Consider the following 23,034-nt stretch of genomic DNA (forward strand, 5'->3'; position numbering starts at 1 on the left):
TTATTAAAAACAGAATAGGGCACTTCAGGAGGGAATGAATAGATGAATTTTTGCCTCTTCATGGACACCCAACCCAAAAATGTCTCAGGAAGAACTGCCCTCTTCTCTGCTCTCACAGCTCTTTTAGCAAAACTGTTTTATGATATTGCTGGGCTGGGTTCTTACATGGCAATTCTCCAGAATCCTGCACAGTACCTGGCACAGCAAAACTGCTATATAAATGCAGACTCCTGCATTCTGGGGTGGAGTACAGTAGACTAGTTGCCTTTTTCCTTTCCCTCTGATTAGGAGGATGTTTGAATTCCAGGTAAGGGGGAAAACGTCACCTTGGTGGTAGAAGTTCTATTTAGTTCCTGATTGGATAAGGAAAAGTAGAGTAAGGGGGGGAGATCGAAAAACCCCACAAATATGATGTGAAGAAAAGAGACGAAGGAAATCTTGATCACCTACATTTTCTGTCAGGTAGGAGAAGAACATATTAATTCATTTAGTCAACAAATGTTGATTGACTACTGTATGCTAGGGATTGACTACTGTATGCTAGGGGCTGTACTGGGCCAAGGTTTCTGCCCTTACTGGAGTGGTGTTTTGAGTCCAAGAGAGAAGACAGACATGACAATAAAGTGGGGTGAATATTACGATGAGACCGAATTCCCACGTGAGCGGGTTTGGGGATGGCAATCTAGTTGATATTAGAAGAATTATAACACTTGTCCCAAAGAATAAGAAACATGTTTTTTTGCCTATTTCTGTGTTTCTTTGGGGAGGCTGGGTGAGGGAGGGGTGTTCATGGATAATGGGGGTTTTGGCACTAAAGCCACCCATTGGTGCAGCCAATGAGATACTATGATGACACCTACCAGGCGGACCTACCTAGCCTAAGGGGTCAGGGAAGGCCTCGAAAGGGAAGTACTGTAATCTCAACGCCGAGACGTAGGAGCCTTACAGAGATCTGGTGAGAAACCTGTTATAAGATGCAAAATTTTCAAGGATGTGAACTACTGTCCAGAAGTGGTTGATATTTCAGACCAAGCATCAGACTCTCTTGTAAAACCACACGTTTTAACTTTCTAGGTTGCAGCTTTCTAAACTGCAGTCGCTTCGGCGGCACTAGCTATCGAAGAACTAAGTAAAACTCGAAACCCTAGCAAACTGTGCGTGGCGCCGTGGAAGGCGCGCAGCACTTCGGGTCTTGTAGTCTGGGACGGACTTCGAGTCCCATAGCGCTGTGCGGCGGGACGTCGCGCCTGCGTCATGCGGGCGGCGGGCAGCGCAGAGTGCGAGGCTCTTTTGTTCGGCTGAGGGGAGGGCCGTTGGCCGGGGCCTGCGGTACGCCGCTTCAGTGAGGGGCTCAACCGCGGTCAACCGGTTTGTTGCTTTTCTGGTCGCCACTCCCCTGGCCGGCCCGACAAGACGCGCTAGTAGCGCGGCACCGATTTCTCGCGGGCTCGTGGGCGCTGCTCTGAGGTGAAGAGCCCGCTAGAGGCGGGGAAGCGGGGGGGAGGCGCGCGGAGGCGGCGGCGGCGGCGGCGGGAGCCCTGGATGAGGGGCCGCGCGCTCGCGGCGGAGGTCGGGAGCGGGGAGCGTGTCTGAATCCCGCGCCCTTCCCGCGCCGAGCTCTCCGCCGGGCGCAGTGAGTAGGACGACTGGCGCGAGAAGGATGGAGAGGGCGGGGCGGCGTCTCCTGAGCCAGAAATTGAAGCGATTCTGGGTGGGCCGAGCACTTGCGGGTCGCCCTTCGGGCCTGGGTAGACCGAGACAATGCTCCTTGGGTTGGGCTGGAGAGAAAACACTGGGTAAATTGGGAAGGGGACGGACGGGGCAGCCTGGATGCTTGGACAAGCGTAGGGAGCGTTGGTGACTGCGAGACCCGAGGTTTAGAAATGTAACCTGAGAATATATTGGGTCCAGCCGGGGCTGCCAGAGGAATTCCTCTTGCAGGGCTGGGGAACGGTAACTTCGAGGAAATTGTAAGGGTGGGCCGGGCGGCCCAAAGTGTGCTACTGGGGGAAGAGATCTGTTGAATAAATCGAGGAAGAGGCTAGAAGGAGGGGTAGTATTTGCCTGGCTTGGCTCGGGTTGGGGGGCGGGGGGAGGCGGGGAGAAGCTGTCAGGGCAAGTGGGGCGGAGGTCCCGAGAGCATTTTCTGTGAGGTGTGAAGAAGAAAAGGGGGAAACTGGCCACCCCTTGCTTCCTGGTTGATCGGCAGTAAGAATAATGTGTGAAGAAAAGATGGAACACACTTTTTTCCTTTTTCCAGATTTTCTACTACCTTCACTCCTTGATTCCTTTAGGGAGTTAAAAAGTCCAAGTGCAGCTCTTGCTTTGATTCATAATTAGTTCCATACGTTTTTATCTGAGATTGTTGCTGGTCACAATTTCACTGCGGTGAAATTGTAGAAATGTGTAGATGAGTTCATATTTAAGGAATGAAGTTAACTTAGTGAGAGATTATGAGACGGTGTGGGAGGTTGAGAGAGAAAGTGGAAAAGTTCGTGAGATTGTGAGGTTTTTTTCCTTGGACTCTTAAGTTTTTTAGGCAGCTTGTCCTTCCTGGAAAATTTGAATACGAAGGGAGCAGTACTTTACCCCTTTTCCAAAACTTCAGATGAAGATTTTTCATGGATTGTTGCTATATTCAGACATGTATTGGTTGAGCTCAATTAAGGTGGAATTTACAAAAAGATCAGTTACGCTAGAACCTCTGGCCAGGGGTAAGCTGTCCTCAAATGTGTTAAGAATCAGGTCGCCATTTTGGAATAGTTCTAAAAGGTCCAGGGTTTTGGAATGAATGCAGGAATACAATTGGGAAATTAGTGCCAGTGCTCCAAGGTGCTTACAGATATTTACATGGAAAGTGCTATGACTGAAGTGCACAGTGTTGGAATCGGCCACACCTTAATAAAGCTTCAAGGCAGTTCAGAATCTTCAGTCATTTCCAATTTTCCCTCTGGTGCCATTTTCTTCATTGGCTGCTATAACCTAAATTGTTTTTCACTAAAAATGTAAATATTGTGTAGCTTGGTGTTTCTAGCTTCTTGATTAAAGGAGACCAAGTATGGGTACCCTATCCTTCTGCATTTTGACTACAGGATACTAATATTTTTATAATCATCTAAAGAAAGGAAGCAACCATTATATCTTCTGGTGCCCATTTTAGAGACTAGGAAAATGTTTCTTTTTGAATTCACACCACTTAAAGAGAATTGATGAATTTTTGTCATTTTCTAGTAGTTTATCCATTGAAATCTTCCTTTTTCATATACTCTTTCTCGTGGTATAACAGGTTTTGCATTAGATATGATGGCTTTTTTGCATCATAGGTTATTTCGCTGAAGAGTTTTTGGAATAAGATGCTAATGGCTAGTTTATGGCCTATATAAGATGGGGCCATGCCTCTTGTTCATTCAAGTGTCTGACAACATTGTTGACCATTCATATTGTTGAATGAATGGACAGGGCTTTGAGATCTTTTCTGAGAATCCCATATTAGTAGAATGGCCTGATGTGCATTTATGTAATCAATTGAATGGATAGGGCTTTGAGATCTTTTTTGAGAATCCCGTATTAGTAGAATGGCCTGATGTGCATTTATGTAATCAGTTTGCCTGTTTTTGTTCTATGACGTTAGGCAGAGTAAAACTGTTGCCCTTGGCATGCTTGTCTTAGCCTATGTTTTTAATATACTCACCCTGGTATTAAATACAGAAAAGGTATGCAGATTGTGCAAGTGGCAGTTTTAAATACCTTAGGCAAGTACTAGGAGAGGACCCAGGTTCTGGGTTTCAACAGCAAGCTATATAGTATTTTGAATATTTTCTGTTATATAAGTATCTTGAAAAATCATTTGTGTCCTTTGTATAGAGTTAATAAGTATTTCTCAATGGCGATGTCTACTGAAAAATTGAATAGCCTTTCCACGATTAATTGGAGAAGTTGTTTGAATGAGGACAAAATTCTGATCCTGTAAGTATTTGAATAACTTGTTAAATCTTTCCTGCCTTTTAAGCTTTTATGATTTACTGACCAAAAGGGGGCAGCCTAATTTGTCTGTGAAATTGTGCCTTTCTTTAATAATAGCAAACACATTGAGGGCCTAACAGAACTATGGTATTTGAGAAGTTAATGTCACTACTCTGGTTTTGTTTTGTTGTCTATGAATCCTTTGGTCTCTGCTCTTATTCTGGTCTTGCTTTCTAATCACTTTTATTTCATTTTAAACTAAAATATTTGCTTCAGGTATCACTGTGTTCTACTAATATTTACAGATCCCTATGGCCTCTAAACCCAAGCTATATCTATAGTTTCATTTCTATCAGCACCATGAAAAGGAGTTAGCCAAGCTTCTGGACACGTCTCAGATAAAATTCTAATTTTATTCACACACTGGTATTCTAGTCCTAGATCCTGGAATTCGAGGACAGGGATTTCTTTAAAAATGAAACTCCTGCCCACCCGGTATGTGGCACAAGTTCTTGTTTTCTGCGCAGTAAAGTTTTCCATCTGGAAAGCATTTGCCTCACAAACAGCCACAGCTAACAAACTGAAAGCAGTTTAGAAACATGAGTTAGGAGGACTACAAACTGAATATACTACACATGCCTTCACCTGCTTTTTGATGACTGGTATGTAGTTGCTAATGCTCAGCAAGGATACTTACTTCTTTGCAGATCCGATTTATTTGCTCATCATTCCCTAAAAAGCTGACAACTTTGGACTTCTGTTCCCTCGTTATCTCAATCTGAGACATCCATTCTTATTGCCCATATAGGGTTCAACACCTTACACTGGGTCCAGACCTACCTTTGAGTGTCTGAGTAAAAATAGAAACAAAATGCTTTGGGAACCACAAGAAAAAGAGAAATAATATTTAGCTAAGTTGGGTAAGCATCATGGAAGAAGTAGCACTTGAGCTAGCTCTTGAAGGAGGGGTAGGATTTTGACTACTAGCCTTGGACAGGAGCACACTTCTTAATAATGAGCAAATCCATGCATGGAGGAAATGTGCAGGATATGTTCAGGTTGTACTTTTCTGTTTTGACAGGAGAATAGGTTTGTGAGGGAAGTAGGAGTATGGAATGGTTGGATCTAAAGGGTGTTAGATGTACATTGTGGAGTTTGGCCTTTTTTATAAGAAAGGAGGAGGAGACTTTGTAGAAAATTTTTTAGCAGTTACCTGCCACTTTCCTAATCAGTGTACTCCCACCTAAACTGGTTTACACACTGTCTGCCTCCGTTGCTTTTGTTAACAATAGTTCCTTGGGCTAAATCGCCTCCCTCCAGTCCAGTTTTTCAAATGCTATTGGAACCTTGCCTCAATCCCAGCTTTTCAAAACCTTTCTAATCACCCTAGCCATTTATTCTTCCAAGCCCCGGTAGTGCTTTGATGGCGGCTACTTCTTGCTTACATTTCTTTTGCTAATTACTGCATACTCCTGTCATTTCTTCTATTGAAATGAACTTCAATTGCATTTGTACCTTTCTGGTATGTTTTTAATCGTACAGTCCTGGCTCTGTGTCTTACCCTTGAGCAGGGGACTTGGGGAATTTTTCTTTGCTTCGGTAAGCCTTAGTTTCCTCGTTTGTGAAATGGGCTTAATAGAGATGTTGTGAGCATTGAATTAAGTGCCTTTCTATGCATTAAGTGTTAAGTATTCAATAAAAGTTATTTTGTTATTACTAGTCCTTATGGGATTTTCAAAAGCCTCTACTTCCTGTGAGTCTGCATATGCTGCTAGCCTGGCCAAACAGTTCCATTTGCCTGGGTCTGAGGGGATTCCACATTCTGTGATGTGGAGCTTTCAGAAGCTTTCAGTGCTTTAGCTGGGATGAATTGGTCACCCTTTATTCCACCCAAGCTCTTAGTAAATCCTTATTGATTTGATTTGGTTTTTTAATAGATGGTATTAAAAGCTAGTAGAGCTGTAGTTATAAACTTTTATAGCCATTAACTGACTAGGTTAAACCTAAGCTAGAGGCAAAAGATGGGTAAGGAAAACAAGGAATGGAAAAAGGAGCTAGATGAAGGAATGAAGTGGGGAGTGAAATGCACGGTAATTATCATCTGGTCCTTGTCTGCTGCTCCCGCAATATAGCTCTTTCTACCTGGCCACACTTCTGTTCTTCAGATATAGCAAGCTCTTCTCACCCTAGGACTTTGAACCCACTATTCTTTAAATTTGGTACGTTTTTCTCATTTTTGCTGAGTTGTCTCCTTGTCATTTGGGTCTCTGTTTAAATGTTACTTAATCTGAAGATATTTTCTTTATAGCATTTATCACTAATGTTTTCTTGCTTCTTGTCTGTGCCCTACTCTGCACACGCATGCATGCATGCATACACTCCCACTCATGCTGACTCATTTGTCCACATTAGAATATAAACTCTAAGAGACCAGGGATTTTGTCTGTCTTGTTCACCCTATTTGTCTAGTGTCTCACGCATAATAGGCACCCAATATAGGTAATTGTTAAGTGAATGAATACTGTAGGAGCATGTTCACAGGAAGAGTTAACCTAAACTTAGTCTGGGGCTTCGGGGAAGCTTCTGATGATGACATTTTTTTAGCTAAGGGAATTAGTCAAGTGAAGAATGGAGCAAAGGGCAAGGTAATTGTGATTGATAGGGTTAGGTGCAGTGGTCTTCAGCTCAAATGCCCACAGATAATGGTATGAAGAGGTCTGCATTTTTACATCAGTGGCTAGTATTGAGAATGAATTGGGTTGGGAGTTATCCAGGCAAGAGATGGTGGTTGCTTGGAATAGGATGGTAGTAGTGGGACTAGACAAATGTATAAATTAAAAGATATTTAAGATATAAAATCAACAGGATTTAGTAAGAGACTGGATATGGGGTTTGAGTGGGGAGAAATCAAGAATGTCATAATTTTGTCTTGAACTCAGTAAAAGCTATATGAATTCTTAGACCATTCATTTAATTGGGTGATGGGCCTTTTTTAAAAGTATATCTGTAAAATCAGAGCCTGAAATCACAACCTCTGAAGTTATAGAACTTTACTGTATGAATCATTAAAACTGACTTTTGGTATTTATGTAGTTCTTCAGATATCTTAAAATTCCTTTTGCAAATAATTCTGTTGAAATTTTCCATTGTTTGTATCCAGAATTTACTTCCTTTTTCTCACCTATCTTATCTGTCTTCATAGGAACATAGATTCCTTTTGCCATTTACTACAAGGGCTTTCTTACTTTGTTTTGCTGCCTGGGTGAGACAAAAGGAAGAACATAAGAAATTCCTACACTTTAGGTATATGAAATGTGATTTCTCCGATTCTGGCAGCTCTTCTATCTCAGTCTTCCAGAAATGAGATCTTGGTTTCTGTTTTATAATTATTGGTCATTCATACCAGTCAGACCTGGGTCCTTCTTGAGTGTGTTCTGGAGCTGCTCTGCTGTTTTGAAAAACCTAGCCAGGGGACTTCCCTGGTGGCACAGTGGTTAAGAATCCGCTTACCAATGCAGGGGACACGGGTTCGATCCCTGGTCCGGGAAGATCCCACATGCCACGGAGCAACTAAGCCCGTGCTCCACAACTACTGAGCCTGTGCTCTAGAGCCCGCACGCTCTAGGGCCCACATGCCACAACTACTAAGCCTGCGTGCTGCAACTGCTGAAGCCTGTGCGCCTAGAGCCCCTGCCCCACAACAAGAGAAGCCCACGCACCACAAGGAAGAGTAGCCCCCGCTCGCCACAACTAGAGAAAGTCTGTGCGCAGCAATGAAGACTCAACACAGCCAAAATATATTTAAAAAAGAAAGAAAAACCTAGCCATGAATTTCAGCCATATACATTGAACAAAAATGGTATTTTCTTAGAGTTCCCAATGCACTGGATTTCAGAGAGTTATCCTTACGCTTAAAGCAGTAAATAATCTAATGAAGTAGGTTATATATGCAAATATGTAAATAGATAATGAATGCCAGAAGGTCATAAAAGCTCACCTCAAAGGAATTCCATGAGAGTTGTTACACCAGTTTTACAGATGAGAAAACTGAGTTATGCAGTAAATATATATAACTACCTATAAGCATAAAGTTTTGAGAGGTCAAGGACAGCAAAGATACCATGCTTCTGGTGCTCATACTAGCTTTCTTTTGGTGAAAGGAACTGTGAGGACCCTTCAGGCAGTGCTCTTCCAGTTTCATTTCTAGTACAAGAAAGGTCTAGAGTGAATGATGTTGAATGTGATGTAGAGGTTTTGTTTTCAAGAACATCAGTTATTACTTACTGTTCAGCCTTATTCTAAATTTTTATGGAGAAAGTAAAACGTTCACCTACCTTTTAGCTAACTATGAGAATTGATTTATGTCTGCAATAATGTATAATTTCACCTGAGGAATGTAGTTTCTGCCAGTCCTCTTACAGCAATGGCTTATATCCAAGGAATGCATCAGATCACCTAAGGAGCTTTTAAAGATGCAGGTGCCGTGGTCAAATCAACAGTGTTTGCAATAATAATAAATTGGAAACAACCGAAATTTTCATCATTAGGTAGATGGTTAGAGTATGGTGTGGCCATACAAGATGGAATACTATGCAGCTTAAGAATGGAGACCTTGGGCTTCCCTGGTGGCACAGTGGTTGAGAGTCCGCCTGTCGATGCAGGGGACACGGGTTCGTGCCCCGATCCGGGAAGATCCCACATGCCGCGGAGCGGCTAGGCCCGTGAGCCATGGCCGCTGAGCCTGCGCGTCCAGAGCCTGTGCTTCACAACGGGAGAGGCCACAGCAGTGAGAGGCCTGCGTACCGCAAAAAAAAAAAAAAGAGTGGAGACCTTTATGCAACAATGTCAGAGATGCATTACATTATATTAAAAGGCAAATTATAGAACTATAATAACTATTTTCACATATGTACATCTGGGTCAGTTTACATATAGAAGAACAGCTTTGACAGGTTTTGAGCCAGGGAACTTTGATTCCCTAATTGAATGTGAATACATGTATTATATTACAGTTAGAAAAACAAAATATTTTTTTAAATAATGCACATACACACACCCTACACTCTGACTCACTGGATCTGGGTATCTGTATTTATAAATTCCATAGGTGATTCTTATTCTCATGTAGGTGAAAGTTCTCTACTCAAGGTCTGCTTTCCTGTGAATTCTTTCTTAGTACAGATGGTCATCTCACCAGACCAGCATTCTAAATGTTTCACCTTAGTGTTTACCTCAAAAGGCCTACTGGTTTGTTTCAGAGGGCTGTAGCTGTTACCTTGTCCTCACATCTGGAATTTGACCTTTCAAGCTGGCAAGAAATCCGTATGGAAGTTCTGGGGTAGCCCGTTATAATTCATGTTTGTGATGGCAAGCAGGAGCTATGCTCACATTGTCTTCTCAGATCCTTCTCATATCGTTTCACTAGGAACAACTACAGGCATACCTTGTTTTATTACACTTCGCTTTATTTGAAGATACTGCATTTTTTACAAATTGAAGGTTTGTGGCAACCCTGTGTCAAGTAAGTCTATCAGTGCCATTTTTCTAACAACATCTGCTCACTTTATGTCTCTGTGTCACGCTTTGGTAATTCTTGCAATATTTCAGACTTTTTCATTACTATTATATTTGTTATAGTGATCTGTGATCAGTGATCTTTGATATTACTATTGTAATTGTTTTGGGGTGCCACAAACCATGCCCATGTAAGATGGTGAAACTTAATCTGCCAGCTGTTCCCCAGTTTCTCTCCCTTTCCTCAGGCCTCCCTATTCCTTGAGATACAACGAATATTGAAATTAGGCCATTTAATAACACTGCAATGGCCTCTAAGTGTTCAAGTGAAAGGAAAAGTTGTGTCTCTCACTTTAATCAGAATCTAGAAACGATTACGTTTAATGAGGAAGGCATGTTGAAAACTGAGATACGCCAAAAGGTAGGCGCTGCTTAGCCAAGTTACGAATGCAAAGGAAAAGTTTTTAAAGGAAATTAAAAGTGCTACTCCGGTGAACACATAAATGATAAGAAAACAAAACAGTCTTCTTGCTCATATGTAGAAAGTTTTAATGGCCTGGATAGAAGATTAAACCGGTCACAGCGTTGAAGCCAGCAGAGGTTGGTTCATAAGATTTAAGGAGGAAAGCCATCTCCATAACATAAAAATGCAAAGTGAAGCAGCAAGTGCTGACATAGAAGCTACAGCAAGTTATCCAGAAGATCTAGCTAAAATAATTAATGAAGTTGGCTACAGTAAACGACAGATTTTTAGTGTAGACAAAACAGCTTTCTATTGGAAGAAGATGCCATCTAGGACTTTGTCATAGCTAGAGAGGAGAAGTCAATGCCTGGCTTCAAGGGACAGGCTGACTCTCTTGTTAGGGGCTAATGCAGCTGGTGACTTTAAGTTGAAGCCAGTACTCATTTACCATTCCAGAAATCTTAGGGCCCTTAAAATCTGCTAAATCTACTCTGACTGTGTTCTGTAAATGGAACAACAAAGCCTGGATGACAGCACATCTGTTTACAACGTAGTTTACAGCATGGTCTCCAGTCTCCTTTTTTGGTCTTAGCAACATGTGGTCCTTTTTTTCCAGACTGTTCTGTTTTCCAGTTTCTGACAAAAACTCTATTCAGCTTTTTCTATTGCCCAGTGCATCTCCTTAACAATAACTTTATCATTTTAAACCTTATTTCACATGAAAAAACTAATACTTGGTGTAAAAAGGGCTGCTGCACACAATAAAGTTATTTTATGCCCATTGTTGAGACCTACTGCTTAGAAAAAAAGATTCCTTTCAAAATATTACTGCTCATTGACAACATTTGGTCACCAAGAGCTCTGATGGAGATGTACAAGGTTAATGTTGTTTTCATGCCTGCAAACGCAGCATCATTCTGCAGCCCGTGGATCGAGGAGTCATTTTGACTTTCAAGTCTTATTATTTAAGAAATACATTTTGTAAGGCTGTAGCTGCCATAGATAGTGATTCCTTTGATGGATCTGGGCAAAGTAAATTGAAAACCTTCTGGAAAGGATTCACCATTCTAGATGCCATTAAGAACATTTGTGATTCATCGGAAGAGGTCAAAATACCAACACTAACAGGAGTTTGAAAGAAGTTAATTCCAAGCCCTCATGGATGATTTTGAGGGGTTCAAGACTTAAGTGAAAGAAATAGACATGTGGTGGAAATAGCAAGAGAACTAGAATTAGAAGTGTAGTCTGAAGAGTGACTTAATTGCTGCAGTGTCATAATAAAACTTCAGCGGGTGAGTTGCTTCTTATGGTTGAGCCAAAAAAGTGGTTTCTTGAGACAGAATCTACTCTTGGTGGAGATGCTGTGAAGGCTGTTGAAATGACAACAAAGGATTTAGAATATTATACAAACTCATTTGATAAAGCAGCAGCAGGGTTTGAGAGGACTGACTCCAATTTTGAAAGAAGTTCTGTGGGTAAAAGGTTATCAAACAGCATGAATGCTACAGAGAAATCAGTTCGTGAAAGGAAGAGTCAGTGTGGAGAACTTCATTGTTGTCTTATTTTAGTAAACTGTCACAGCCACCCCATCTTTCAGAATGCACCACCCTAAATCATTCTGCAGCCATCAACATCAGGTCAAGACCCTTCCTTCATTAGCAAAAAGGTTGACTTGCTGAAAGTTCAGATGTTGGTTAGCATTTTTCACAGTATTCTTTAAGGTAGTATGTATATTGGTTTTTTAGACATAATGCTATTATTGCTTAGTAGACTACAATATAGTGTAAACTTTTATATGCACTGGGAAACCAGAAAATTTGTGAGTCTCGTTTTATTGCAGGGGTCTGGAGGTCTGCCTGTATTCAAAACCAGAATGCCTAATCTTGTGTCTGATACTTCACTGCCTCTGCCTGCAAGTAGCATTGTTCCTCCTTTCCATTTTCTAGCTCCTAACTGTAGGAGTGGAGGGGGTATCCAGGAGAATTGCAACTGTGCTTTTTCTTTCTCTTAAAAGAACTATGAGTTCATGACTCTTGCTTCAGATTTACACTATTCCTGGATTTATTGGGACACTATAGAAGAATTTGGGGTTCTTAAAATTGGCATTTTCTCAGTAGTTCTCTGTAGCCTACTTGCTAGGCTACAAAAATTCAAAACTTCTGCACCATCTAGCACTTGTCAATTTAAAAGACTGAGAAGACTGCTGGGGCCCCAAAAACCAAAGCTTTGCCACTGCCTGCTGATTTAATTAACAATGTATACCTTCCATATTCCAGTAACCAATAAAAAATCATTGGTTTTTAAACACCTATACATATTCTAAGGTCTTTTTTGAAAGAAAATCATTATCCACACTTCCTTATTTACTGATGACAAATTGTAGACAGGACTGAAGTCAGACCTTTCAGTCCTGTCCTCGTAGAGGCTGGAGGGAAATTTCTCCTTTAAGTGTGTAGCTAGCTCCTAGTTCTGTGTGTGCAGCAGGGCCATTAGCCCAGTCCTGCTGGGAGATGTCCACACTGAAATGATGTATTTTTTGTTAATTGTGTGACCTTAGAAGATTTATTTCATGTAAATTTATTGTGTTATCTCTGAGGTGTCAATAACATCTGAATGGCTTATTTTATAGGATTGTTTCAAAGATCAAATGAGATAACATGGTAGCACTTTGTAAACTGTAAAGTGCAATACAAATGTAACGTATTATTTTTCTAGGCATCTTAAAATGTAGCAGACCCAGTAAATATTTAGGTAAAATTGTAGCAGCTTAACTAGGTTAAGGATTTTTTGTCTGAAACATCGTGATGAGCCTTAAGAAGACTTTTTTTTTTTTTTTTTTTTTGGGCTACGTTGGGTCTTCGTTGCTGTGTGCAGGCTTCCTCTAGCTGCAGTGAGTGGGGCTACTCTTTGTTGCGGTACGCAGGCTTCTCATTGAGGTGGCTTCTCTTGTTGCGGAGCACGGGCTCTAGGCATGCGGGCTTCAGTAGTTGTGGCACACAGGCTTAGCTGCTCCGTGGCATGTGTGATCTTCCCGGACCAGGGCTCGAACCCATATCCCTTGCATTGGCAGGCAGATTCTTAACCACTGCGCCACCAGGGAAGCCCCCTTAAGAAGACTTGTCCAAGGATTCTTTTCTAATCTTTTTATTTATTTATTTAGGCTGCGCTGGGTCTTCGTTGCGGTGCAAGGGCTTCTCTAGTTGTGGCGCGTGGGCTCAGTAGTTGGCGGCGCACGGGATGCATTGCGGTATGTGGGATCTTAGTTCTGCGAACAGGTATCAAACCCAGGCCCCCTGCATAGGGAGCACGGAGCCTTAACCACTGGACCACCAGGGAAGTCCCTAAGATTTCTGAGTTAATTTAGAACTGTTCGCCCTTGTGTACATCTTGTGATGTTCTAGTATATACCTTGACCCTTTGTTCAATGATTATGGCACTTTTTATGCCATAATTTGGTTGCCAGGATATTTAGGGAGAGTGGCAAATAGCATTGAATAAAGGCATTTTTCCATTATGCTACTACGCTGATCTGAGTTACTTTGAATATCCTTGCCAAGCAATTCCAGTTGAAAGCCCTCCTTCCAGATGTCACTGCTGGTATTTGGAGATTGCCATATTCAGGGAGAGGTGGTCTCTCTTGAAATAATCGATTTGGAAACTATATGCAAATAATTGGCCTGTCATAATATTTAAGGGAGCTCTTGGCTTGTCTGAAGGTGCTATCGATAGATTCTGTAGGAAGAGTGGGTTGTGTATTTAATCCACTTCTCTACTGATTTTGACAAATGGTTTATTCAGGACCCCAGAGAAGTACCTATAAATAAGGAAAACACTCACACTGGGAAGCCTGGCTGAGAGTCTCCAATATAAAGAGAATCCAATCCCTGGAGGTAAATGCTGGGATGAGCCAGTTAAGAAAACTCAAAAGAGAGAAATGGAAGTGTGTTTTCTACATTCTTCACTTCTCATTTGAGTTGCTCTTAGGACAATGAATTTAAGTGAGTAAAGATGAAAATCAAGCGGTCTCACTCTAGATTTCCCTATTTGGGGGTTTTCTTTACCTAACCTAAAGGATTATATTCTTATGCTATGACTCTTTCTCCTTGAGGCCATGCTAACGATAAAGGGAGGGGAGGCCTGCAGTAGCTAGAGATGAGCTAGAAGCTGTCCCTACCTTTTTGTTTTGTAGTAACAGGATCAGATGGGCAGGATTCAGTGTTATTTCTTTTTGTAAGACAAATGTAGCTATTAATGTAGATAACACAGAGCCTTCAATATCTCTGAATTCTGAAGCCAGAGTGATAAGACTGCCTTTCCTTTACTTTCTTAAATTTAATTACTTGGGAGAGGGGTTATTAGGGGACAGTTACTGGTTTGGGGTTGTCTGTAACCCGTTGTTTTTCTGTCTGTTGAGAAAGGGAGTAGCTTCCAATTTCTGAGTCCAAACTAATGTAGGGAGTTGTGGTACCCTTTGTTATTGAAAGGTGATTGTCAATTTATTTTTCTTTGCACATTAACTGATGCATGAATCTTGCCACCCCTTCAACTGACAGTGAAAGGAAGCAAGCAAGGAGTAGCACTTGTTCTTCGGAGCAAACACTACTGCATTTATCCAAAAGAAAAATTAGACTTTTTTTCCTTTCCTTATAACACTTGTCATGGCAATCAGATTCTGAAAACCTGAAAGTATCTCCCTCCAGGAAGAAGCAACAGGCTCTGAATCAGAGGCACAATGAAGCTAGCCAATAATTAGCAAAAGGTGACATTCAATACACTGATTAGTCTGTTCAGTAACAATAAAAGGAAAACTCATGGCACTAAAAGATGGGTTGGGGAGGGAAGGAAAGCAGAATCTTTGGTATGTAAATGGAGAGGAACAGTGTCAGTGCAGATGTGTGTTTTGAACTGTGTGGACAGGGGCATTGGGTGTGGCCTTAGGCCACACTGAAAGCATCTCAGAAAACTGTGTGTGTGTGCCACTCAGCAAAAGTTCAGAATACCTTTAGTGGAAGAGGTATCTATATTTTTTTCTTACCAGACATTAGGTTTCAGGAAGACAGGGACCATTACTTACTCTCTTGAATCTCCAGTCTCCAGCAATGCAGAATTTTCTAGTAGCCAAATGTTTGTTGTTTCAGTAAGTCAGCATTGCTTATATATGCAGACATGAGAATATCTCAGAGTATAAACCTAAATAAGCATCTGTAGATACTATAACTGATTCATATTGATGAGCCTGACTTTTAGTAAAGGTTTGTTATATTTCATATAGTCTATAGATGAACTCTTTCTAAAATACATTCTGTCTACACGTGCCAATTTAAAACTATTTAGAAGAGCCTACTTTCACTGACTCCTTTTCCCAAGGATGCTAGGAATAACCAGTTTAAACCCCAATTAGCATTGCCTTAAATTCAAACATGAAACATGGTAGTAACTACTTTCTTGTCTTGGATCATCTGCCATACTCTTGGTTGTTTGTATTTCCTTCTGGGCAGCTAATGTATCTATCAATTTGTAGACTGCAGCCAGTTTTGTAGATCAATTTTGTTGTATAGGTATCTTATGGCGCCACCTACTGACACATTTGTTATCATAAGGCTTTATGCTTACCAACAGTCAAGAGTTGTATGAAGGACTAAAGAAAATAGATTTATAGGGGACTGGAATTTTAGCACTGGAAGAACCCTTAGAGGTTACCCAGCCTGATGATATATTTTACAAAAGAATAAATTCAGGTTCTGTTATCTGTGATACCCACCTTTTTTCCCCCATTTATTTCCAAATTCGTTTAGAGAATCCCATGGTCATTCTGGCATTTTTATGAATCCTTCTCAGCCTTAGAAATAAAAAGTAGAATAAAAAGTTCACAAGAAACTTGAGAATTATAAATTAATGGTGGCATTCAGAAAAGACTACATAAAGAACCTTAAGGGGACTCAAAAGAGATTGTGTTTAACAATGCAGAAGAATTGCTTATATTATATATGCATATACAGAAGGGAAAATTAAACTAGATGTTTAATAAATAGGACAAGCCATTTCCCTTAGTAAAAATCCAAGTCCAATACTGTGATGAAATTGAAAAACATTCAGAGAATTAGAAAGTATGGATCAGAGGATTATATGTATATAGGTTTGATATATAGACCTTATTTTTAGGAGAATTGCTTTTTTTTCAAATTAGTGTAATATTTTAGATACCATAAGTAAAGGGGTATTGGGAGCTTTTTTAACTTAGGAGGAATGGGTATAAAAGTTTTAAGTGGATATGCAAGAATAAAGAAGTTTTGCTGTGAGATTAGTTGGGGCTGTTTTAGAAAACTAACTTTCTAGCTGAACATAGAAAACTCTTGGGTATTGAAGATGAATAGGCATAACATTTATTGAAGCAGAATGCACTGTTTTTTGTAAGATTTATTTATTACTTATTTATTTTATTATTTTTGGCTGCATTGGGTCTTAGTTGCGGCATGCGGGATCTTCGTTGAGGCATGCGGGCTCTTCGTTGCAGCACACAGGCTTCTCTCTGGTTCTGGCGTGCGGGTTTTGTATCTAGTTGTGGCACTCAGGCTCCAGGGTGTGTGGGCTCTGTAGTTTGTGGCACACAGGCTCTCTAATTGAGGCGCACGAGCTCAGTAGTTGTGGCACATGGGCTTGGTGGCCCCATGGCATGTGGGATCTTAGTCCCCTGACCAGGGATCGAACCCATGTCCCCTGCATTGGAAGGTGGATTCTTTACCACTGGACCACCAGGGAAGTCCCAAGCGTGCACTATTAAAATCATCGATGATGTCCCTGGTTTTATCCAAATATTCTCCTAAGAGTGTACCCTAATGTCCTTTTTATTTCCTTTATCATTTTAGCAGCGTCACCCTTTATACCAGAAAGCTGGCGGGCACTATGGGGAAAAAACAAAACAAGAAGAAAGTGGAGGAGGTGCTAGAAGAAGAAGAAGAAGAATATGTGGTGGAAAAAGTTCTTGACCGTCGAGTGGTAAAGGGCAAAGTGGAGTACCTCCTAAAGTGGAAGGGGTTCTCAGAGTAAGTTTCATTGACCCAGGAAAATCCATTCATTTGGTCACCAACTATTTCTCAGGAGACTGGTAATGTGCATGACCCAGGGTGCACTGATGGGTACGTTGTGACTCAGGCCTGGCCTTCACAGCTTATAGTTTAATTAGGAAAATGACCTACATGTACAAAGTGCTATCATGCAAGACTGATTTCTGATGAGCAGTTTTGTGTGTGGCTTTACACTGATCCAAGTTTGCAAAGAGAGAGTAACTTTCTTTTGAAGGAGGCAAGTTTCTAAGCTTTCAATTTGTACTAAAAAGCCCCCTACTGCCTCCCAAAAAATGTCAACTTTGTCAGGTTCTTGGTCTTGGACAGAATCCAGTTATATTTTATCATTAACTCCTCTGTTCCAAGGACACCAGGTTTTGTCCTCCTGTGCTTCTCCTTAGTGTGAGTGTGCTAACTTTGAGTGGAAATTGTGACTGTGTGCCTCTGGTTTCAGTGAGGACAACACATGGGAGCCAGAAGAAAACCTGGATTGCCCCGACCTCATTGCTGAGTTCCTGCAGTCACAGAAAACAGCACACGAGACAGATAAATCGGAGGGAGGCAAGCGCAAAGCTGATTCTGATTCGGAAGATAAGGGGGAGGAGAGCAAACCAAAGAAGAAGAAAGAAGAGGTAAGGCTCGAAGTAAGAATTTTTACTAGCCTAGAATTCATGCTGCTGTCAAAGAAGCTGAAAGATAATTTAAGCACTTTTGTTCTGCTGCTCCTTAGATCTCAGCAGCTGGCTCTCAATCCTTTTGGAATGTTAGATAGGCTAATGCTTTAAAAATGTTTGAGAGGGGCTTCCCTGGTGGCGCAGTGGTTGGGAGTCCGCCTGCCGATGCAGGGGACACGGGTTCGTGCCCCGGTCCGGGAAGGTCCCACATGCCGCGGAGCGACTGGGCCCGTGAGCCATGGCCGCTGAGCCTGCGCGTCCAGCACCTGTGCTCCGCAACGGGAGAGGCCACAACAGTGAGAGGCCCGCGTGCCGCAAAAAAAAAAAAAAAATGAGGGTTCAATCTCATGAAGCCACATAATCTACTCTTATTTTATGTGAGGTTCAAGAACAGTAAGTGCAAGGGAATTCATTCCTGTGAGGAGATGGCTGTCAATGTTTTAATCATTACAGGTTTTAATCTATTCAATACCGTAAAGTAAGGTACCTTTCGAGGGTGAAGAACAGTTGTGAACATTTATTTTGCTTGAGATGTGGGTCCCTTTTTACATATGGGGAAACCTCAAGCACTTCAAAACTCGACGGAATAATCACTCAGAAGGATTCTAAAAGGCTTGTGACTTAGAGCCAAAGATTTGGTGAAATATTGGCAAAAGGGTTTGATAACATTGTCAGAGAAACAGGAGTTGCTCCAGTCCGGATAACAGTCCCATATAGTTAAAATTGTTCCATCTCTGTGGTTTTTACAGTCAGAAAAGCCACGAGGCTTTGCCCGGGGTTTGGAACCGGAGCGGATTATTGGAGCTACAGACTCCAGTGGAGAACTCATGTTCCTGATGAAATGGTGAGTCTGCCAGTGGCTCTGTGTGGTTGTTTTTTTCTTCTCCACATCTGTTCCATGCCAGAGGAAAAGAGCTGGACCTTCAAAATTCCAGTCGCCCAGGTGTGAAATCTTTAAGATGGCATAGTCCTTCGATAGTGACCCTCGGCCTGACTGCCAACCCGGACTCGTGAGTTACAGGTAGGGGCCCTTAGGATTCTTGGATCTTTGCCCATTTTTTTTTAGGAGGTGGGAGACAATCTGGAGTACAGAGGGTATGGGGAGGAATCACATTTCACTCATGTAAATAAAGGGGGAAAAAAAGAAATGTGATTGAACCACCCTCCCCTTCCACCACCTCCTTAATAAAGATCGGGCTGGCCCCAGGATCAGAAATTCTGTTAACTTCTCAGGGTTAGGAAAGAATTTCTGTAGCTCTTCCTTTGTCCTTGACTGTTAGATCCTCTCCAGTTTGTGCAGATTCTACAATTGCAGTATCTGCCAGCAGGGGTCAGCAAGGCCCCTTTACTATACTAAGCATACAGAGAAGCCTGCTTTTTTCCATTATAAGTATAAATACCAGTGGTGGTAGTACTCCATGAAACAGCTTAATGAAAGCAGTTGTCTTGAGAATCTTAACAACTGTAATTAACCCAAAATTCTCTATAATTTCTCTATTCTCTGTCCAAAAGGAAAGCTTTCTTCCCTTTTTCTTGCTTGTTGGAAGTGCTTGTTCTCCTCCCCCCCAAAGTGAAGCTCAATCATTGTCCTTAAAATATAAATTAGGAGTGAATAATCCTAAGCCTGTGCCAAAGAAGGCAGCATTCTAGGGGCTTTGTCCTTTTGTCAGTCTAGAACCTTCTCGGAAACTCATATCTGTACTAATTCCTCTCCTTTAGAAGGTGGCAGGAGAGGCCTAACTTGAACACTGAAAGCCTATGGCACAACCGGCTAAACCTCTTTTTTTTTCCCATGCACTCCCTAGGTGTTTACTGACTCTGACCTTCTTTTAGCTTATTTATTGGTAGCCTGTAGGAGAAAAGTTCATTTTTAAGGTGCTGCATATGGGAGAAAGGAATTAATACCAGAACTTATTCAGTCCAACTAGAATACACTTTCTCTGGCTGCATGTGACCAGTCTGAGTAATGGTAGCACCTCCTTATTGCTTGACACTACATTCCTTTGGTTCACTCACTAGTGTGTAAAGATTATAGCTGAATGTAACTCTGCAAGTTAAGATTGGATGTTGATTATTAAACCAAGTTCACTTTAAAGTGATTTTCCTGGAGAATGGAGATACTTGTTCATTTCCCAAAGTAGCTATTTTTCTGTGCAGTGAAAAGACTGAACTCTTACTTCAAAGGCTGTTGTTGAATTGTCAACAAGGGGCAGCCTGCTTCAGGTTCCCATGCTGTTATACTCCTTTTCCTTCCCATTCTCTTGTCTGTTTTTCAAAATCATACCTTACTGGCTTACTCTTCCCTGGTTCCGTGGGGCTGTGTGGCTTTGGTGTACCTGTTGCTGGAGTTCTGGAAGTTTGGGGTAGTGTCTCGTCAGAGATCCCATCATATACATCTATCTGCTGCCTGCCCTATGCTATTGCTTCCATCTAGGATGTTCCCAATGACCTGAAGATAGCTTACCCCTAAGTCCCTTGTAATATGTATGTGGTTTTCAATTTCTGAGAACATTTTAAAATTCAGAAAAAATATGGAGAATTATGTAACAGTCCCTTTATTTTCTATCTCCCAGTTTTGAAGCACCATTTCAAAGCACCTGGGAGTTGTGGCCTGTCTGTGAGCATGGCACTTGGTAGTGTTAAACAGTATGATTATGAGTAAGCAAGAAAGTGTCCACCTGCATTGGCTCTGGTCAGTGCCAAATTGGTATTAAATCTTACTATCCAACATGGTATTAAATCCTATTACCAAGCCAAGATCTCTCCATGGGCTTTTAGCAGCTGGGATATGGCTTTGGAAGAGTATGGTAGCCTCTCTTATTTCCTCAGAGAATCTGAGAGTCATGGTTTTGTATGTGTGTGTGCGGCCTTTCCCAGGGGTTCAGAGTTAGCTTTTGACAAAGATATCTAGAGGGCATTTTCAATGGGAGAAGATCTCCGAGGATATTACTTGGCTAAAAGCTGCTAGTAAATGATGCTTACACCATATTATCATCCTTCCCTGGCCTGCTCTTCTGGAATTAATATTTTATTAATTTATTTTTTATAAATTTTTAAAAAAATTTATTTTTGGCCGCATTGGGTCTTTGTTGCTGCGTGCGGGCTTTCTCTAGTTGCGGTGAGCAGGGGCTACTCTTTGTTGCGTTGCGGTGTGCGGGCTTCTCATTATGGTGGCTTCTCTTGTTGCAGAGCCACGGGCTCTAGGCACGTGGGCTTCGGTATTTGTGGCACACGGGCTCAGTAGTTGTGGCTTACGGGCTCAGTAGTTGTGGCGCACAGGCTTAGTTGCTCTGCAGCATGTGGGATCTTCTGGACCAGGGCTCGAACCCACGTCCCCTGCATTGGCAGGCAGATTCTTAACCACAGCGCCACCAGGGAAGCCTGGAATTAATATTTTAAAAGCCCAAGCCCTTGGGTGATCCAAGTTAGGAGACCACTAGCACCTGGTCTCAAAGTCTCTTTGTGCTTTGTTCTGCAGGAAAAACTCTGATGAGGCTGACCTGGTCCCTGCCAAGGAAGCCAATGTCAAGTGCCCACAGGTTGTCATATCCTTCTATGAGGAAAGGCTGACGTGGCATTCCTACCCCTCGGAGGATGATGACAAAAAAGATGACAAGAATTAACTCTCCTGAGTACCAGCCCCTGTCACATCTGACTGTGGGTTTCAGGTGGGGAAAGAAGGAGATCTACTTGTCTTGACACCGTAGAGGGGGCTTGAGAAGATGTCCTTTGAAGAGCCAGTATAGTTTCTGTGCCCTACAGCAGCCCAAGTGCTTTAAAGCCGCTCCATGCTGTATAGTTTGCACACCCATCCCAGTGGAGGGGAAGGAGGGTCAGTGTTTCAAGGCAACCCATTCTGAACTTTGCTGACAAAAGCAAAGGGCCTTCTATGAAGGACAAAACTTGCAGAATGGGATGTGGGAGAGCAAAAGATACTGCAGATCTTCAAAGAGCATCTCCACAACCCACAGCCTTCTTCCCAATAGTGTTAACTCTGCATTTTTACAGCGTAGCATGTATGTAGTTTTTGGCTATTTCTGGTGTGTTATTTGGGGTGGGAGGGATGGGGTGGGGAAGAAGGGAGATGGGTTAGGATCATTTTTGTTAAAATTTGGGGCCTGTTGGGGGGAAATGGTGAAAGAAAGGAAAGAACAACTAATGATGATTTGGTTCTGTGTCCAGAATATTTCATCCTTTCAAAAAATGTCATTGGCAACCTAAATGAGGACTGTGAGAGACTGTTTAAAAGCTGTGAATGCCTGAAACTTAGAAGCCAAGGTGTTGCCTGCCTGAGCTTAATGCTGTTCCCAAAAAGCATTAAGCTTTGGTAACTTCTTAACTTCCCAATTAAGAAGTTACCAAAGCCGCCATTTGGGGGATGGAAACTGGTTGAGGAAAAGTCTTATTGGAGTGTATACACAGGCAGATCATTCTGTCTTAGAGGTGCTAATTCTTGAAATCGACAAGAAGACCCTTTCTTTTCCAATTTTGAAGTTATAAATATCAGCTTCTCCATCCCAGCCACTGGCTGAAGTATTTGGGGAAGGGCAGAGGGTGGTATAGGAGATGGGAGAGTAGGCAAAGACAAGGGCCGGTGCTCTTAGGGTGGAAAACTCTTGGAGCCTCTGTTTTTTGAACTTTGAAACCATTGGTGGCAGGGTTCAGTCACTGACAGCACAAGTTCACTGAGTCACTTCAAGAGTTGAATGATTTCTGAAGCCCTGGTCTCAGGAGATTAAATTTTCATACTGGGGCAGTGGTTCACTTTAAAACAAAACACATTTTTTTAATCCTAAGAATTAACTAAAACCCGAAATGCTGTCTTGAATCATGAGATCCATCAGTTCTTGACATCATTTAGACCTGCATCTAGAACTCCGTTGTAAAATCTTTTTAGGCATGTGTTAGGTTTCTGTGAAAACTTTTGTTTTTAAATGTTAAACTTCATACCAACACTGTCAGTTTTTGTCTTAATAAAACTATAGATTTATAATCCTTGATTTTTGTCTTGTCTTGCCAGAAACACTCCTTGCCTTATTTTATAGATTGAGCCTCTTTGGGAACAACTTCCACACTTGAATGGTTTTATTTCTTAAATACTGTAGGCTTGAAAATCTAGTGTCTGGTGTGGATCTTTCTTTGACACTGAGCATTTATAATTGATACAGAGATTATAAAGATTGTCGCATCATTCTGTCTTCATACTGCTCAAAGTTCGTTCAGCACTCTGTGACCTGATAGCACTTCCAAAATATGATACGTTTGGAAATACAGGTTTTGGGGTTAGGTTTAGATCCTGGCTCAGGTATTTCATAGATTTGTGTGACCGTAGCTAAAGTCAGCTTCTCCAAACTTT

General features: G+C 41.7%; 1 protein-coding gene across 3 annotated transcripts; it reads left to right on the forward strand.

Annotated features, from left to right (window-relative positions):
- Nucleotides 1-1,270: 1,270 nt before the first annotated feature.
- CBX1 (chromobox 1) lies at nucleotides 1,271-22,678 on the forward strand. 3 transcript variants are annotated; one of them, XM_073798440.1, is made up of 7 exons: nucleotides 1,271-1,467; nucleotides 3,865-3,966; nucleotides 13,101-13,187; nucleotides 16,807-16,983; nucleotides 17,459-17,636; nucleotides 18,428-18,522; nucleotides 21,157-22,678. In XM_073798440.1, exons 4-7 carry the CDS (start codon nucleotides 16,844-16,846, stop codon nucleotides 21,299-21,301), a joined length of 558 nt encoding a protein of 185 aa, XP_073654541.1. In that variant the 5' UTR covers nucleotides 1,271-1,467; nucleotides 3,865-3,966; nucleotides 13,101-13,187; nucleotides 16,807-16,843; the 3' UTR covers nucleotides 21,302-22,678. The 3 variants fall into 3 exon arrangements, with proteins under 3 accessions (XP_073654541.1, XP_019780507.1, XP_004327094.1); XM_019924948.2 differs by lacking the exon at nucleotides 13,101-13,187; XM_004327046.4 differs by lacking the exons at nucleotides 3,865-3,966; nucleotides 13,101-13,187 and having other exon boundaries at nucleotides 1,272-1,467.
- The last annotated feature ends 356 nt before the right edge of the window (nucleotides 22,679-23,034 follow it).

This window comes from Tursiops truncatus, chromosome 20 (genome assembly GCF_011762595.2).
Source record: "Tursiops truncatus isolate mTurTru1 chromosome 20, mTurTru1.mat.Y, whole genome shotgun sequence".
NCBI lineage: Eukaryota > Metazoa > Chordata > Mammalia > Artiodactyla > Delphinidae > Tursiops > Tursiops truncatus.

What these genes read in the sequence shown, in the direction of transcription:
- CBX1 (XM_019924948.2), top strand. Translation starts at nt 3,884, where the DNA reads ATGGCGATGTCTACTGAAAAATTGAATAGCCTTTCCACGATTAATTGG. An exon ending in AAGTGGAAGGGGTTCTCAGA is followed by an intron (nt 16,984 to 17,458) that starts GTAAGTTTCATT and finishes CTCTGGTTTCAG; the next exon opens with TGAGGACAACACATGGGAGC. An exon ending in CTCATGTTCCTGATGAAATG is followed by an intron (nt 18,523 to 21,156) that starts GTGAGTCTGCCA and finishes TTTGTTCTGCAG; the next exon opens with GAAAAACTCTGATGAGGCTG.